Source organism: Rhinolophus sinicus, linkage group LG02, assembly GCF_036562045.2.
Source record: "Rhinolophus sinicus isolate RSC01 linkage group LG02, ASM3656204v1, whole genome shotgun sequence".
NCBI classification, from domain to species: domain Eukaryota; kingdom Metazoa; phylum Chordata; class Mammalia; order Chiroptera; family Rhinolophidae; genus Rhinolophus; species Rhinolophus sinicus.
Genome location: NC_133752.1, coordinates 28,551,178 through 28,569,117, shown reverse-complemented (window position 1 = coordinate 28,569,117; position 17,940 = coordinate 28,551,178). Strand labels below are relative to the sequence as shown.

General features: G+C 37.9%; 1 protein-coding gene across 5 annotated transcripts in view; it reads right to left on the bottom strand.

The window, feature by feature from the left end:
• Positions 1-1,894: 1,894 nt before the first annotated feature.
• ELOVL6 (ELOVL fatty acid elongase 6) overlaps positions 1,895-17,940 on the bottom strand; it is a 117,860-nt gene continuing 101,814 nt past the window's right edge. For all 5 annotated transcript variants that reach the window (XM_074322499.1, XM_074322494.1, XM_074322508.1 and 2 more), the window contains 2 exons: positions 10,025-10,176; positions 1,895-4,252 (listed from right to left, as the gene is read on the bottom strand). In XM_074322499.1, coding sequence (XP_074178600.1) covers positions 3,828-4,252; positions 10,025-10,176 — 577 coding nt within the window. In that variant the 3' untranslated portion in view covers positions 1,895-3,827. The remainder of the gene's footprint in view (positions 4,253-10,024; positions 10,177-17,940) is intronic.

Genomic DNA, 17,940 nt, shown 5'->3' with positions numbered 1-17,940 from the left:
TCTCAATCAGTTGTACTTTTCAGGATGGAAACTTTTCCAGGGAAGTGTCTAAAAAAGAGACATGGACCACGCACATACAACTCAAAGCACTGAACTCTGGGAGGCAAAGTTTGTGATCTTCTCCACTCTCCTAACAACTGCCTTGAATCAGCAGGTGGCCAAATCCAGTAACTGTGTTAAAGAATCATTAACTAAATTGGAAAAAAGCCCTCAGGATGTGTGGGAGCTGACTCAAGTTGTGTGACACATACAGTCACTGAGGAGAGGCTGTTCTACCAGCGAAAAGAAAAGATAGTAACCCGAGCATGTTCTCTCCCAGGTAATTCACAGCAGTCTGGGAATGAGGCCAGACTTCTGGAATATTCTACTCCAGTGTAATTGACTTCAGGCGATTTGTTACTCTGATGCGACAGGTTTTTATCTCATTATGAGGATACAACATCCGATTTAAAAAAAAAATTTGTGGGTCTCTTTCCTAGAAGTGTCCTTCCATTCAATTCTACAAAACTCTCACTCCAATGGACTGATTTTCTGACTCAGTCCAAAGCTACATTGGCAGAGGTGAAGTGAGAGATGTAATTAATCCCCTAACCCCTTCAGCAACATATATCTATGTATTGTCCCTCCCCTAATTTTTGTAGTGGTGTGTGATTAGAAGGATGTTGAGTCAATTGCCTGGACTAATAATCTGAATACATGATTATTTGGTACTTTCGCCTGGCACTGGATAGGAATATAGTACTTGCTTTTCTCATTAGTAAAACTAGAAGGTCCAGATAAAACCTCCTGCTCTATAAATAGAACATTTCTCACTAGAATGCTTTTCATTGCAAACTCATAGACTTGGCTTGATACTCAGATGTTTTAAATCAAATTGCATATACTTATATATGAAATGATTTTTGTTGTTTGTTTTTTGTTTTCAATGCAGGAATGCTTTCACCATCATGTAATTGGAATGCAGTGGAAAATCTTCAGTAGAAAGATAATCGATTGCAGCATACTGGGGCAGCTATAAAAACTTGCTTGCCCAAGTTTTTCTGGAATGTTAACTGACAGCAGGATTAGCTATGTGGCAGTCAATTCTCTGGTAAGTTTCAGATTTTGCCATCAACTAGCCTGGTGGCAAAGCCTCCAGGATAGGTGGGCCAGCCTCCTATCTTGATATAAGTAAGCAGTTAAGCTGAGATGTTAAAAACATTGTACTGAACCTGTAATACCAGAATTTTGTTTTTTTAATGTGTTTTTCTCCTCCCATGATAAACATCAAAAATGCCTTTAGATATATTTAGCTAATTTAAAAACTATTATTTATTAGACATTCAACCTGTAAACAAAAATTCTAAATTATTTCACGAGAACACAAGTATGAACCTGCATCAGAATGAAAGTGCTTGGGAATCACTTAGGGTCTTAAGGTCTATGCTCATTTCCTTATTCTAACCTGTATTAAAGGATCAATGGATTAAATAATTAAGTCAAATCAACCAGATGAGCTCTAACTGGTCCTACAATTAAACTCAAGTCAGCTGTTATTTGATCTTTTCCTCATTTTAATTATTCTGCTTATTTTCTGTTATAAGAAAAAAAAGCTTATTGCACAGTATCATGTACTTTCAAAGCTCAAAATAACATTATTTGCATCCTAAGAATCTATTAGTTGTTATAGCAGGACCTCTTTTCAGCTCATGTCAGCTTTTGTCCTTATAATAATACATTCTTCCATCAATTGTTTCTTATCTATGAACCAATGTCAAGACATCATAGACTCTTCACAATAATTTAATACAGATGTAACAGCTTCCCTCTCTGCATACCCCGGCCCCCACCCCAGTCTATCAGTCATGACTGGGGTTGCACGGATTCTTTGTTCATTGTTCAAACCATTCACACAGAATGGAATAAAACTTTATTCTAATAAATTCCACACATAAATGAGATGCTGAGAAAGCCCTTGTCATCTCTGACAGAGAAGCAGAGCAGCTCTGTTTCATGAATGACAACACAATTAAAGCTAAAATAATATAAAAATAATTTGAAAAAAATCCCTTTTACTGCATACTCTCAAATAAAGCAAGAAAGATAAACTATAGTTTCTTTTTCTGCTAGCCAGAAAATGTTTCTATTCATTTGGGCTTTGAAATTCAGTGTACCCCACATCTGTGTGCATACATGTGTGGTTATACGTGTATAATCTATGCAGTGTAGTAGCCCCTAATCTTTTCAACTAATTTGTCTAATCATTAAGCTATTTAACCAATTAGAATACTATTATATCACATTGAACAATTTTACATAATTGCTTCTTTGAAATACTAGGAATGTTTACACATTTATTTGGCTTGTAAAGGACTGAAATATTACCGATAATATTATATTATCTAGCTTTTTTTTTTTTTTTAAAGAATATGGCTCTTAATTGATTTTCTGAGTTCCAGAGCGAAAGTCCCTTTAAAAAATTTCTGAAGCTGACTTGAAGCAGGAAGAATGTCTTCTGATTTGGCCAAAAATATGACATGTATTTCATATCTAAAATTTGAAGGATAAGTCTGTAGGGGGCCCTTTGTTGTCAACTGTTCCAGCCAAACTTCGCATGAAGTGTTTGTTGAAGTATCTCCACTTGACCAGCAGAGGGCACTTTACACACCTCCACATTGCGTAAGGGAGCAAATGCAGATGGTGCAGAAACACAGTGTTCACCCAATATCAGAAAGAGCCCTGCAGATTTCTTTTTGAAATTCACAAAAATATAGAAAATATGGACTGTACCACAGGGTTTCAGGTGGAAAGTTATGAGTATGTGTGAAGTCAAATAGGGAGGAGTATACCTTGTATTGATCTTCGGCTCACTTCTTTCCTTCTTTTCCCTTTCCCAGCTCAAGAATGGTATTGGGTTGAACCTTTTCACATGTAGTACAGAATCCATTTTCAAACCATTTGGTTGAGTTTTATCTTTTCTATTCTGTATTTACTCTTCTGTTCAAAAGCCCGGGGCACCTGAACCAAGGATAATACTTCATATCTCATTTAAGAGTAGAAATTACTGTTAAACTAGCAAACGCTCTGAGATGGAGCTGCCCCTTCCAGGACTGAGCCGCATTGTTTCCATCCTCCCAGAAGAACCTTGGAAAGAAATTGTGCCCCATTTAGTTTTGGCAAACTTATTAGCCTGAGGCTGTATTGTGAAGGGAAAAACACCAGTCTTTCTTAGTTGAAATGTAGTTGTTTATATCCATTTTCATAAGAGGTGATTTAAGACATCTTTTCTCATGGGGGCCACAACTAACTAAGCTTTCTTAAAAGGCTTTAATTTTTGCAAAAGCATTAATGTTCTAGATATACACCCTGTGTCTCTTCCATTTTTATCTATTCTATTGGCTCCAGTTTAGTGTCCAAAAGATTCGAAAGGATTGTGTGTGCATGTGCTTGCACAGTTTAAGTAAACTTTCATCCGTAGAGAAATATAACACTTAGTAAATACTTTTCATACAGTGTTAATAGCCTTTGTTTGTGTTCTATTTCTCTCTCTCTCTGCCTCTGGCTCACTTTTGCTCTCATTTGTCCTAAAGGTGACAGAAAAAGAGGGAATAGGGCCTTCTAGCAGCGGTCTTGTGAGATAAGGGTGCACTCAGTGAGTTCTCACCCAAAAAGGATCATAAACTTACTGGGTTAAGTCAACCTAATCATCCCTAAGCTGCCTCAGGTTTTGTCTGCTCTTGTGTTTTGTTTTGTTTTAGCTGCACCATATGTGATTCCTTGTGCCATTTTCTTTTGTCTATTATGTTTCTTGATGACCCTGAGCTATGGCTTCCTCCTCAGTTCCAACACTATTCAGCCTTCGTGGTTTTCCTCCTCTTGCCGATGTAGGCCTCAAAAAAGAAGTGGCAGAAGAGCACAAGGTAGCTGAGGTACATGAGTGAGGACCAGAAGATGTTCTGAAAGTGAGAGTGACACTGGTCATGCTGCATCCAGTAGAACACCAGGTAGTTAATGACACAGCCCATCAACATCTGAGTGATCTGGGACAAGGTGATGAACATGGCAAACTTCCGGGAGACTCGGAAACCCGCTGCTCGCAAGGCATAGTAAGAGTACATCACGGCGTGCACGCCGTAGTTCATAGTCATGAACCAACCACCCCCGGCAACCATGTCCTTGTAGGAGTACCAGGAGTACAGCAACACAGTGATGTGGTGGTACCAGTGCAGAAAGATCAGCTTCTGCTTCCTCAGAATAATGAATATTGTATCTCCTGAAAGACAAATGAAGGAAAGAATGCCCATGAGCCCCCTGCACCGTGACATAATGATAATTTAAATTTTTGCAAGAAAAGTAGATCTCTTGAACTAGTCCTCGAGTCAGACGGACTGGGTTAGAATCCTGGATTGATATTTACTAGCTCCGTGACCTTGGGCAAGTTACTATACTTATTCTCACTATTCCAGTTTCCTCATCTGTAAGATGGGGATAGTAATAGTAGCTTGGAATTGTCGAAGGATTAAATAGGATAATCAATAGGTACATGGTAGAAACTTAATAAATGTGACTTTCGGAAAGGTATTTTACACAAAATTCCATTAATTTTTGATCTGGAAGGGACATCAGTAACCATGCTGCCTGATTTCCAACTGCATCATACATTTTAGGAAATATCACCTGTAAGAGTCAAGTGGCCTGTCTCAGATCAGTTTTCAATCAAGAGAAACAGATTAGAATTCAAATGCCCAGCATGATGTTCTTAAGCCTCTCTGGAGCAGTGAACTATTTTTCTTTGGTATATGACAAAGGGCTCCCTTAATAGCATATCTTTGTAAGCTCTCTGTAAAACATGGTGTCTTGACATATGGCAGCTAGAAAAGTAAAATTTAAACAAGAGGCAAAAACAGAAAAAGAGAACAAAAGTCATCTTCTATCATATTTGCTGAAGAGGGTAAGAGGAATATTTTATACCAATGAACCAACTAATAAAAAACTGAGATACATTTTTATGGAATTAACTTTGAAAAAGCTCTCCAGAGCTATCAAAATTTTATTAATACTGTCCTCTTTCTAAGATAGGGAATTTCTATTATAGAAGCTAGAATTATGCTCAGGTAGGTCAATGCTATATATCTGCAATGACTGTCTGAGAAGTCTAGGGATTCTGAAAAATATACTGTAGAACACTTATGTAAAAAAATGGAGAAAGAACAAATACACCCAATTCCATTAACAAGTACAAAAAAAGAGGAAGAGACACTGGAATGTGGGACAGAAACAGGGTTTATGCAGGCAAATGCTTCATTCTCTTTCCTATCTTTATGATTCTCAGATATGGGAAAAACCAACATCCTTCACGGCCTTCGGTAAACTCAAGCTTGAGTTCTTTTTATAGATCAAAGAAAACTAGGTGGCCCCTCTTCGTATTCTGAAATTTAATTAAGCACAAAGGGATTTAGATTTGTTCTTATCCCTCATACTTCAGTGGTACCCTAAAACATTTGGCATAAGAGAAAGTCAACGAATGCTGGACCCTGGAAAGACTTCTAAGGTTCTGGTGGCCATGGTTGGAATAATACTGGTGATGCTCCATTTCATTCAGCAGGAGATATTAGTTTATTTCCCTACTGGATTGTTAAATATCATTACTTCACATTTGCTTAGAACAGAAAAGTTGCCAGTTGCTGCATTTCTGAACCTATTATAAAAATTTCTCTGAAGTCCTCTTTTCTCTTGTGAGATACCTGACATATTATGCTTATAACTCTCACTTGTATACTTAAGGGACAACAATAGTGTTAGGAGACCTGGTTCTACTTCTTAGTGTTAAACTGTGCTTTTGTGTGTGCGCCTGTCAAAGATCCACTATTTCTATGTAAGTATTGCTCTGTGCCTCCCTTCCCTCTGTAGATGATCATATAGGCACAATAATTCCAGTCCATTCTGTTCACAGTGGAAAGAAGATAGAAGTCCAAGGAACTGTACGTTAAAAACAAACTTAGTCATTCATAATTAAGAAGCTGTCTTCTATGAGCCTCTAAGCAATAAGTAAGACATAAATCCCACACTATCCAAAGATATTGTAATAGAAGTTATTTGCCATAAAGCAATAAGCATTTCATCCTTTTATGTTCTCATAGATTTAATTTGAACTCCACCATCACTTTTATATTAAAACTTTATTGTCTAAAGAACAACTTCATTGTGAGGAAAGCAGTAGGAGACAAAAGAAAAGGCCGTATTAGGACAGGCGAACGTGAATGAAAAGTGGAACCTATAGTTCTGGAATAGAAAATTGCTCTGTGTTTTTCCTGTCTGAGTGAGCGTCTCAGGCTGAATCTGTGACACACTAGGTGTTTCCATTTAATATGGGGAGATGGGAATGAAGGACATGTCATGAGATCTTCAAAATGAAATTACTTTGAGTTCACTGAAGAATTTTTTTTTCAGAACAGATATACAAAATGGTAGATGGAGTAATGAAGATGGCCCTGGAGCCTCTCAGGAGAACCACTCTAATGTCATATCAAGGTTACTGTCCCCAAGAAGGCCACTGACCCAGACATTGGTAACTTCCCTTGTGCAAGGAAAAATGTGTGGAGTTCCAGAAGGGCTCCCCAAGACCTCTCATGGTTCTTTTGATATTGTAGCTGAGATTAAACAGTCACACCACTCGAGCAGTTAGAAAATAATTTTTCCTCTGGGAAACCACCTATTATCACATTTGATTTCTCATGAGTCAGTCATGCCAAGCCATGGTATTTACAGGCTTGTCAAAAGCTACAGTATCCTAGAAATGCAAATTAAGATAGGGGCTGTGTATGTGATGTTTCCCAGCCAAAGGTCCAGTTGGCATTCTGGAAAAGATTTTGTCTAAGTATTAAGTGTTTGGGGCTTTTGATTCCTGAACATTTCAGAAATGTCACATATTTTATCCACCCTTGGTTTATGTTCTCTTTCCTATAGTCTCTCTAACTTTCGGTTCAGCTATTTTCAGTCAAGAGCCAGGCTGCAGGCAGGGTATGGTGTTTTCATATCTAGGTGTCCCTTCCACACTTGGAAATCCCCAGGGTGTGTACACGGCCACCAAGACTCACAGAGAACCTACTGTGTGTGGTTTGTCACAGACTGCTGCATTCCTCTTAGCAGAGTTAGCTGGAGCTCTGCTGAGTCAGAGTTTCAAAAATAAAGACAAGTCAACTGAGCAAAGACCTAGACTCAGAGCAGATGTTTCCAAGTTTTAACAAAACCCAACCTCAGCAGGTTTTAATATAATGCAAACAGCAGGTGTTCCAGGATTTTGGCACACAAAGCAGGTTGGTGGCTCTCTTCCCCCACTTGTTCTAGTAGACTGCCACCCTATAATTCACTGAAATGAGCTCATTGATTTCTGCTGAAACAGTATGGCTTTTCTGCTACTAAGATTTTAGTGAAGGGGGAATGGTGAGGTATTATTTAATGGGTAGAGAGTTTCAGTTGGGGAAGATGAAAAAGTGCTGGAGATGGATGGTGGTGATGACTGCAAATGTTCTTCATACCGTTGCCCTGCACAGTTAGAAATTCTAAATTTTATGTATATTTTGCCACAGTAAAACAGAAAGTTTAGTGAAAACTGAAGGCATGTGGGTTTGGGGGGAATATAGTGTTTCAGTATTGAACGTGGAAGAACTGTTCTTTTTTTCTTGCAAAAACTTTTCTTCCTGTGTGTGCATAAGGGAGTCCAGCAAATATAAGAAAAGTTCTAAATAATCCAAATGGATAAATCTTTCTTAAATGGTAGTGACAAGGTTTTCTAAAAGCAAAACCTGGGAAGGAACTTAACTTCCAAAACAAACAAAAAGGAAAGGCATCTCCAAACAAATACGTTCACTAAACGAGGGCAGGAGCTGCTTGTCTCTGAGACATGCCGCTGACACTGATTTTTGGATCTGGTTTGATTCAGCACTTACTTTGGGAAAGCTACTATCAAATTCATATTTTAAAATTGAAAAAGGGATACTCAGACCATGAAAATATCTGTATAAGGGATTTGCAACTATATGAAGAATATAAGCTCGTGGTAGGTGCTTAATATAAAGGTATTAAATGAATGAATGGATAAATCGACACTAGTGCATTTCACCCTAAGACCACTCAGCCTTTCTGTGGGGGCACACACACAACAGGGATCTAGTTACTGTGGGTTGTGTGGAGGAATCACCTTCATACCCAGGCCCCTTACTTAAGAAAGGTTTTCAGAAAAAGTTTTCTTTTGCTGCTCTTCCCTTGTCTTTGACCTGGGAAGAGACTGGTCCAACCAATAGTTCAGACCAGTTGCCAGGTATTTGTAGACTGCGGGTGTATAGCACTGAGTGGAAGGTAAGCAGGTTGCTGACACACATCAGAGACCTCGTATACTTTGGGAATAGACACAGGACATGAGCTACAGATACTTTACAGAAAGACTGCTGATATCTTACATTGTAGGTGGCTTATAATGAAATTACAACCTCTTCCCGTTTTTAGGGAAAACAGGAGAGAGAACACAATCTGTAAATAAATAACTATTTTAAACTTAATACACACAGTTCTTAATTCCAGATTTAAAAAATTAAGAAACCCAGAGGATAGCTCGGCTTTCCCGCAGGATATATACAGTTTGTGAGACAGTGGTCAGCTCTGCTCATAATGAACTCAGAGCTTATAATCACCAGTGGAGCCCTTTCTCTGGCAATAAAAATATTTTCCTGGGGAACTGTGCCATGTCAATACATTGCCATTTAATTTTTCACTGTGTCTGCTAATCTGTGCCACAGTTATACTCAAGTCCATCAAAGAGCTGAAGGAAAAATCTTAGGAATCTACAAATATAGCCAGTTATTTTAAAAATTAGTAGCTATTAGGTTGGTGCAAAAGTAATTGTAGTTTAAAAGGTTAAAAATAATTGAAAAAACCGCAATTACTTTTGCACCAACCTAATAGACAGTGAACTACATTCCTTTTCTCCAAGGCCTGTCTCTCTCTCTCTCTCTCTCTCTCTCAATAATCACTCTTATTTTTTATTTAACTATTTAATGTTGAAATAATTTCAAACTTACAGAAGAGTTGGAAGAATAGAACTAAGAACTGTTGTACATACTTCAACCAGATTCACCAATTGCTATCATTTTGCCTTATCTAATTTCTCTTTTCACACACACACACTACAAAATATTTTCCTGACCCATTTGAGAGTTATTTGCAGAATCACGCCCTTTATACCTACATACTTCAGTATTCATTTCCGAAGAAGGCCTGTCTCTTTGATGATTACAAAGAGGACACACCCAAATGAAAAGCTTAATTTTTTAATCTGAATCCTAACTCCAGGAATGGAAGTATGCTTTGACATGGGACTTGGAAATACCACTTTTCCCCGAAAATAAGACCTCGCTGGACAATCAGCTCTAATGCATCTTTTGGAGCAAAAATTAAAATAAAACTGGGTATATATTATATTATATTGTATTGTATTGTATTATATTATAGATCCGGTCTTATACTAAAATAAGACTGGGTATTATATTATATTATATTATATTTATATTATACCCAGTCTCATAGTAAAATAAGACCAGGTCTTATATTAATTTTTGCTCCAAAAGACGCATTAGAGCTGATTGTCCAGCTAGGTCTTATTTTCGGGAAAATACGGTAGTCATGTTGCTAATTTTTCCTCATATGCTAATATTAGCTGAACTGGTAATGGGCCTGAGAGAAGGGGCTACGTAGATTTTATAATCCCCAGAGAGTCCATATTCAGTAGTGCTTGGAAATCTGCATGTTTTATGTAAACTATTTTGCTCTTCATATATACAATGTACAGTTATTTAAAAGAAGGGAGGGAGGAGAGAGAGAAAAAGTGAAATTAGTCAAGAACTCAAATTCATTAATTCTAATTTTCCTGCTACCAACAAAACAGGACCTTCAAATTATTTGTTTGTTGGTTGGTTTTAAGTAAATATTATGGCTATGTAGCTACAAAGGGGGTGGGGGAGGAGGACATGGAAGGAGATAAGACACTCACCTAGTTCGGGTGCTTTGCTTAGCACAAATGCATAAGCCCAGAATTTGCTGACAGGTCCATTGTAAAAACTCTGGTCACAAACTGACTGCTTCAGGCCTTTGGTCATCAAAATGTACACCATATAAGCACCAGTTCGAAGAGCACCAAATATACTTCATAATGAAAAGAGAAAAGAAACAACATTTAGGAAAATAATTTCTCTTCTGATATTAACCATTCTAAGGCTGTCTGCCATTCGTAGTAAATAGGCAAAGATGACTCCTAATAATTTGCATTTACCCAGAAGCATCTTAAAGTGTTCTGTGAATAAGACTACTAACACTTCTTAGGGCTTTATTTTGAAGAGTGTACATAATACCACTTATTCTTCAACAGTGTACCAAAAAGAGGTCATGGAAAAGGGGAGTGGATCCAGGGTAGGATCTCATGAAGAACTCTGATGACCCCATGTTTCAGCTTGAGAATGATGCTTCGGGGATAAGATAGGGTTGACTGAAAACTCTTGGAATTATCTCAGTTCTGTCTTATGTGTAATCATTCTCCAAATCCCCCTGGCTCTATTCCTGGAATATCTGGTTACTTCTTTCAGCCAACTCATCTTATACATTGGCTGGCCCAGGCCTCCTTGGCCTCTCCTTGGCCTCCTGCAGCAGCCTCTAAACCACCGTCCTCAGTTATGCCTTTCCACTGTCTACTCCATCTTTCTCACAGAAGCGAGAAAAAGCCCTTCAAGGCTTAGATCTACTGTCATTTCCTCTAGGAAGCCATCCCGGCTCACTCCTCTGAGCTCCCCATAACCATGTTCAAACACCGTTCTTCAATTCCTGGTCATGTGTTTGCCTCCACATATGCACAGGTGCTCAAAGATGGTTGAAAAGGTGACAGATTGTTGAGAAATAAATTGACATGAAATTTTTATCAAGGAACTGCTAAGGAAACAGGAAAGCTCTGGAATGTGTTGAGTTCAATGATGTAACCTCAAGTGTGAAAAGATTTAGCAACAAGAACGCGTGAACTCCATTAGGAAGGAAACCCCTTAGGCATATGTCCCCAGAGTATACAAACCACATGCATGACTGAAGGGAGAGCTGGCTTATAGGACCACGTCGGGAGATGTGCTTGCCTGCCCCTCTGCTGGCAGCATGCTCTTCTAGGTTGTAGAAGTTACTTAGGACATAAACTAGTGAACAACTATTGAAATGAGTAGCAGCCTCACCAAATTGGGAAATAGGAACTTTTATTTCTCTTCAGAGTCACCATCTTTTAGTTAAAATGTCTTAGAGTTGCTCCAGAGTAAGTTATTGCACTGGGCTACCTTGCCCATAAACATGCATCCACCTCTAGAACTAAAGCTCAGCTTTGCATAGAACCAAGGTAATGAAGTTGGGACTTTGTTAAGTAGCTTCTCTAATGATGTACAGCCTACATTAAATGGAGTTACTCATTCCAACATAAAAAAGGAGCCTTTTATACGTTGGATTATTGGTGTCACTTTACACTTGTAGATCCTATTTAATCCTTCAGTGGCTTCCCACTGCATTTAGAATGAAAGCCTCAACTCCTTACCACAACCTACAAAGCTCTAATGGCCCCTCTCTCCAGCAGCTCCACCCTTACCTCCTGCAGTTCTCTTCCTGATTGCTGTGCAGCAATCATTCCAGCACTTTCAGATCCCGTAAGTTTTGTCTCAGGATCTCTGCATGTATTTCCTCTTCTTGTGTTCACGCCAAGTCTATCTCTCCTTCTCTCAAAGAAATGCCCCCTCCTACAAGCATGACCCAAGTCTTTTCAGTCAATAAATGTCCTAATTTGGGAGTGGGGATTTAAATTTCATTGGTGAAGTCAGGTAATGGAGAATTTTCTGTCTTATCTGAGTTTATTTTTTATGTCTTATTTTTACCTCACCAGGTAATGGCTAAATTTTAACATGAAATGACAGTTTAAGATTATTAGCATATGGGCACTTTGATTCACTACTATGGAAGATAGTATGGAAATAAATGTGGCATCTCCACTGAGCATATGTAGCCCACACGATTGGTTCCCTATTCAAGAGCCAAGTTCCATCTGCCTTCTCCATATTAAAAGAATCCTGATTTAGTTCAGGTTTTCCCAACACCTTCCCAAAGAAGGTGACCTTATCTTCAATTTAGGAGTAAACCTTAATTGCCTAAGCAAGCTTTGGCAACCCCATTTCCCTTATCAATGATTTGTTATGAAAGGCACTGACCCAATTCTAACCAATGTGATGTGAGGAGAGGGCAGCTTGGCTCTTTTGGGAAAGGTTTCCTTGCTCTTCACCACGTGTTGCCTGGAAGTGCAGAAGCGATCTTACAGCCATGAGGGAGCTACCTTGAGAACAGAGCTAACTCAGAGAGGATGGCAAAGTAGTCCTTTAAGATGTGACTGTGCTGCTGAATTAATCAATCTTTCTTTCAGTGACCCTATTTCAAGACTTCTGTTTTTGAGATAAAGCTTCCTTATTATATAAGCCATTTGGAGTTTCTTTCTGTTACTTGCAGCACAAAGCATCCCAGCACAACACACAAGATTTGATGTTCAGCAGACTTTTGAACACTAGTTAACATTTTGTGTCTATAAAATGCATGTAGTCATAGAGACTGCTGGTAAACTACTTACTACATCAATTATCTGCTTTTCAGAGACCAGTAGGAGATATGTCAATGAGTTTTGTACATATCAAAAGCAAAGAAACACACAAACAATACACTTTCGATATGTATCAGTCTCTGCTCATTAGCCCCAGATCTACGATTTCTCTGAACCATCATCAGCACATTTTACAGAGTATGTTTCTTCCTGCGTACTGTAGCCCACCACACCCAGGAAGCAGAGCCCTTCCACTGCTACTGGGTTTCCCCCAAAATAAGACCTAGCCGGACCATCAGCTCTAATGCATCTTTTATATTATATTATGTTATGTTATGTTATGTTATGTTATGTTATGTTATGTTATGTTATGTTATGTTATATTATATTACATTAAAGACCCGGTCTTATATTATAGTAAAATAAGACCGGGCCTTATATTAATTTTTGCTCCAAAAGATGCATTAGAGCTGATGGCCTGGCTAGGTCTTATTTTTGGGGAAACATGGCATATTTTGCCACTAGATTGTGTGATTCATACATGATTACAGTAGATCCAAGAAAAGCACCTTTGGAATAGTTACTTTCCTTTCATCTTCTTGAGTCACAGAAATCATTGTAATTTAACTATATCCAATTTCTCCAGCAGTTTAACTTATTCTTTCAATTGCTAAAGATTTTTTGGCACTGTCCTAGATGCTAGGGAGACAAGAATCAATAAGCCAACTCTGCTGGTAGTGGTACTGGTGGTCCTGGAAGACTTCAGAGGATGTGGTGTTTGAGTTAGGGACAAATAGGTATTCAAGTGTGAGGGTCAGGGTACAAGGAGGTCATTTCAGAGCATTGCAGACTTGAAAGTTCAGATAGCATGGTGACCCACACTACTCCTGACAACAAGAATATAGCACATATCATTGTCCCATATCTGGACATAAGCCTCAATCCCTCAACTCGGAACAATGAGACTGACTCAGAACAGAGAACAGTGCATTTCTCAGGGAAACTGTCGGTGCCAGCCATCAGGCCTATGTGTATGTGGGCAAAGCCGCTTTGTTGGGATGTGACAATGCTGGGGAGCCATCGGGGAGCTGCATGGCCAATGGGGTGATTGTTATTTGTGGGAAGCCAGTAGCTCTGCCCCTGGCATATCTCAGCCACTGCACACTTGTGGCAACCATGTGGCTTTTTATTAGAACTGGGCACAAGGCCTTTAGACTGTGATACTTTACCAAAATATACTTTAAGTGACATTTTTTTCCTCCCTAAGTTACATCATCTCGAGAGACGCTAGGATGCAAGAGACACATATGAAGCTTATGTTCTGCTACCCCCAGTCCGTACTTATACTCATGGCAGATACTCATGGCTAATCAATCTTGACACTCTTTCTGGCCATACTTGGATATCACATCAAAGTTCTCAACCATTCTAAGCCACAACCAATAGATTGGAGATGCAAATGCCAACCACTGTGCTCTCACTTACTAGTTTCACGACTGAGCAAATTACTTAACCTCTCTTAGTCTTTCTTCATCGGAAATGATAATCATATCTAACTTGCAAATTACTTCTATAAATTTTATAAGACAATATAGGTGGGTGTTACGTTGGTGCAAAAGTAATTGTGGTTTTACAATTATTTTTAACCTTTTAAACCACAATTACTTTTGCACCAAACTAATACTTAATTAGCATAGAGCTTCTGATACATAAGTGCTGAATATAAGTTTTTATTTACTATTATTTTTTTACTAATTACTGTTGTTACTATTGCTGCTTTACTTGGTATGTCCTTTAGTGTTGTCAATCACTTTACCTCTCTCATCTCCTTGTGTGATATAGGAGAGGTGAAGGCTAATTAACCCTAGTTAAAAGCCTAAGAAACAGATACACAGAGCATTGGATTTCACTGATGATTATTTTGTTAAGTATCTTATTTTATGAGCCAGTTTTTCACAAAATAAGTGATAGCTACCAGGTTCATAGTAGTATGTGAAATGAGCATTTTCCATAGAACGTCTTGAAGGAGAGACTCTTGGTATAGAAAAGCATCTGGTTCATGTGAAATTTATCTTTTGATCAGATGATAAAGATTACTCTAAATCTGGGGCCTCAAAGAGACTGAGAGTCTGGGCCATTTTATTTAATGAGGGCAGATGACAACTACATCACATCACATCCCAGCTGTAAGTTCACAGCGGCATCCTTTTTTGCTTTTGAAGAAATGTATCATTTTTCTTGTCAAAGCCTAGTTTTGATGGTAACATTTAATGGAATAGGAGCGAGCTCAGTAGAGGGAGCAGTGGATGTTTCTGCTCTCCTTCAGCTACGTTAGGCACCACGCAGTAAGGAGATCTGGAGTGAACCACAGCCCAATTGATTAGCTGAGTTGCTTCTTCTCAAACTCATGTTCTGGATTCCCAGTCCAGAAGAAGCCTGTTTCTTCACCATTAGCTATTTGCCATGGCATGTGTGATCTCAAGGAGGTGCCAAGAAAGCACATCGGACTGTTAGCTGTGATACTCTGGGGGTGGGAGAAGGAACCTCCTAGTTTGTACTATATACATTTCTGCATTATTTGATTATTATAAACCAAACATATATTAGATTGACAATTTAAAAATATATATGTATATATTTTAAATAGGTGACTAGCTAAAATGTAATATTCAATTGATATATTGAATAAATAATCACAATGACATCTTCTTGCAAGGCTTTACCATTCTGGCATTTAGACTGGTGGAAAAATGGAGTCATTTATTGAATCAACACCTATGTCATCAAATGTCGGATACTATCGTACTCACCAGGGCAGGGAGAGAATCTCTATGGGTGATCGTAGATAAATAAATAAATGCATATGTATAATATAAACACATTTCAAATTCTGACACAAATGATTTGTGGTGCTGAGAGAATACAGGGAGAACATGTGTGTGCTTATGGTTGGGAGTCTCCTTTGAGCAAATCATGTGCTCAATAGATGCTGGGATGTCTAGAGTAAACATCCAGAAAACAAGTTTTCACTTTCAGCTTGTATTCTTCTTTATTTTTGTTTACAAATATAACTACTGGGAGCCTATCTATGGCTAATCTTCTTTCAAACCCTTTCTTCTTTTAGGCTCTTATCATGAGGTCTGACCATTTATCAATTTGAGAAAAGTTTGAATGACTATATTCTAGCTTTACAATTTTACTGCCACCTGGAAGGCAAAGTGGAACATCTCAGTAATGACTATAAGAATTCCAGAATTCTGCCCTGGGAAGAAATAGCCTTAAGTATAAACCATCAATAATATTTTCAATTATTTCAATATGAACACCAATGGTTGATAAAACCACTTTTAAATTGTTCCCTTATTGGCCCGCAATTTAAATGTAAGGTATTTTGAAGTCATCAAAACAAGGCTTCTGAAGAATCTTTTATCTGAGGTACCAACCACACCCTTACCGAGCCCCGCACTTCCCTAAGTCAATAAACAAAGGTGCAATTAGTTACTTCCAGGACTGGACAATGAAAATTGTTTTATTACACTTACACCCTACAATCAGAAAAAGAAAAAAACAGGTGTGAGACTTTGTTAGTTGTCAAACATGGCAACCCCTAATCCAACAGTAGTAGCAATTCTTTACAAACATAGGAGAGGTCACTGATTTTCCTGATAGCAAAACTTGAACTACCATTTGTCTTAGACTCTGACAATTGCCAGGGTAGGAAGAATACTCAGTGATCGCAGAACAGGTTAAGCAAATTAACAGACAAAAAACCCACGGTAACGGCTCTAGACAGGATTACACTGTTTGTGATACCAAACAATGGCATCCCCATGTCAGCATCATGTTTCTATAGACAGAGTGTGACCCAACTTTTAAAACCTCTCCATACCTGATGACAGAAATCCTCAATAGACAATGTCTACTTTAGTTTGGTCTAGTATTTAGCCTTTGCTTAAAATACATGTTTCAATAATAACATGACAAGCCATCAAAGTGTGGATTATTTTTATCCTACAAATTAGCAGTTAAATGGGGTTATACATTGCAGTCTTTTGATAATTTACTTCCTCTGTTCCTCCACTAACAATTCAGAGTGTACAATTTCACTTTTTACTGAGTGATCATTTCCAGGTTTGATTTATTTATCTTGATTGGAATCTTTAATAAGAGATCTCCATTGGAAAGTGTGGTCTCCCAAACACCTTGTGGATCAAGACACAGGAGGTTAAAACTGCATATTATATATATCAAAATTAAGCATACATATACCCTTTGACCTGGTAATCCCATTGTTGGAAATGTAACATACCCTTTAGATATACTTGAAAATGTATACTAAGTTGTATGTTTTGTGTTAACAAAAAGATGGTTAGGACATAATCTAAATGTCCGTTGACATGAGAATGGTTAGGTAAATTACAATGAACACAGTACAGCTACAAAATATATGAATACCAGAGCTACATCTGCCATAGGTGCTGACATGGAAGAGTTCTCAGATAAATGATGATGCAGTGAAAAATACAAAGCGCAGACCATTCTGTATGGGATGATCCAGTTTGTGTATATTTTTTAAAGGTTACGCATACATGTACTGATAGTTATAAAAATATTTATGGAGGAAAACCCTTCAAACTGTTAACAATGATTCCTGTTAGAATTTTGTTTTACAATATCCATGTACGGCTCTTTTTCAGAAGCTATTATAATAGAATCCTAATTTAAAATTTTTCGTTTCTAAGATTTATAATCTGATGTCAAAAAATCCTTGGGATTTTTTTAATAATAAAAAATGACATGTTAAAAGTCTGAATGTTATGTAGACAATAACTTCTTTGCTTTTCAGAGATCAGACATGTTGATGGAGATTTTAGTCTAGAGGGAAATCAGAGAGCCAGCAAGCATGAAAAAAAACAGAAATAATTAAAAACTAAGATACATGGAAAGATAGAAATAAAGTGAGGAAAAAAGCTGAATCTAGTTTAAAATAGGAAGGGGAGGATAGATAAGGCCTCTTTGGAGAAATATCATTTAAGCCCTGAAGCGTGGAGTAGCTTCCACTACTTTCTTGCAGTGGTATCTAACCATTAAATACTATCGCTTAGGCAACAGGCACACTTCGGAGATAGGGCAGGTTCCATTCCAGACTACCACAATAAAGTGAGTTTCACACTAAAATGAGTCGTAATCTTTTTGCTGGTGAAGGGTCTTGCTTTTAATTTATATTAAAAAAATGTAACATCTGTGAAGCTCAATAAAGTGAAGCACAATAAAACAAGGCATGCTTGTAATGATATTCATGAACT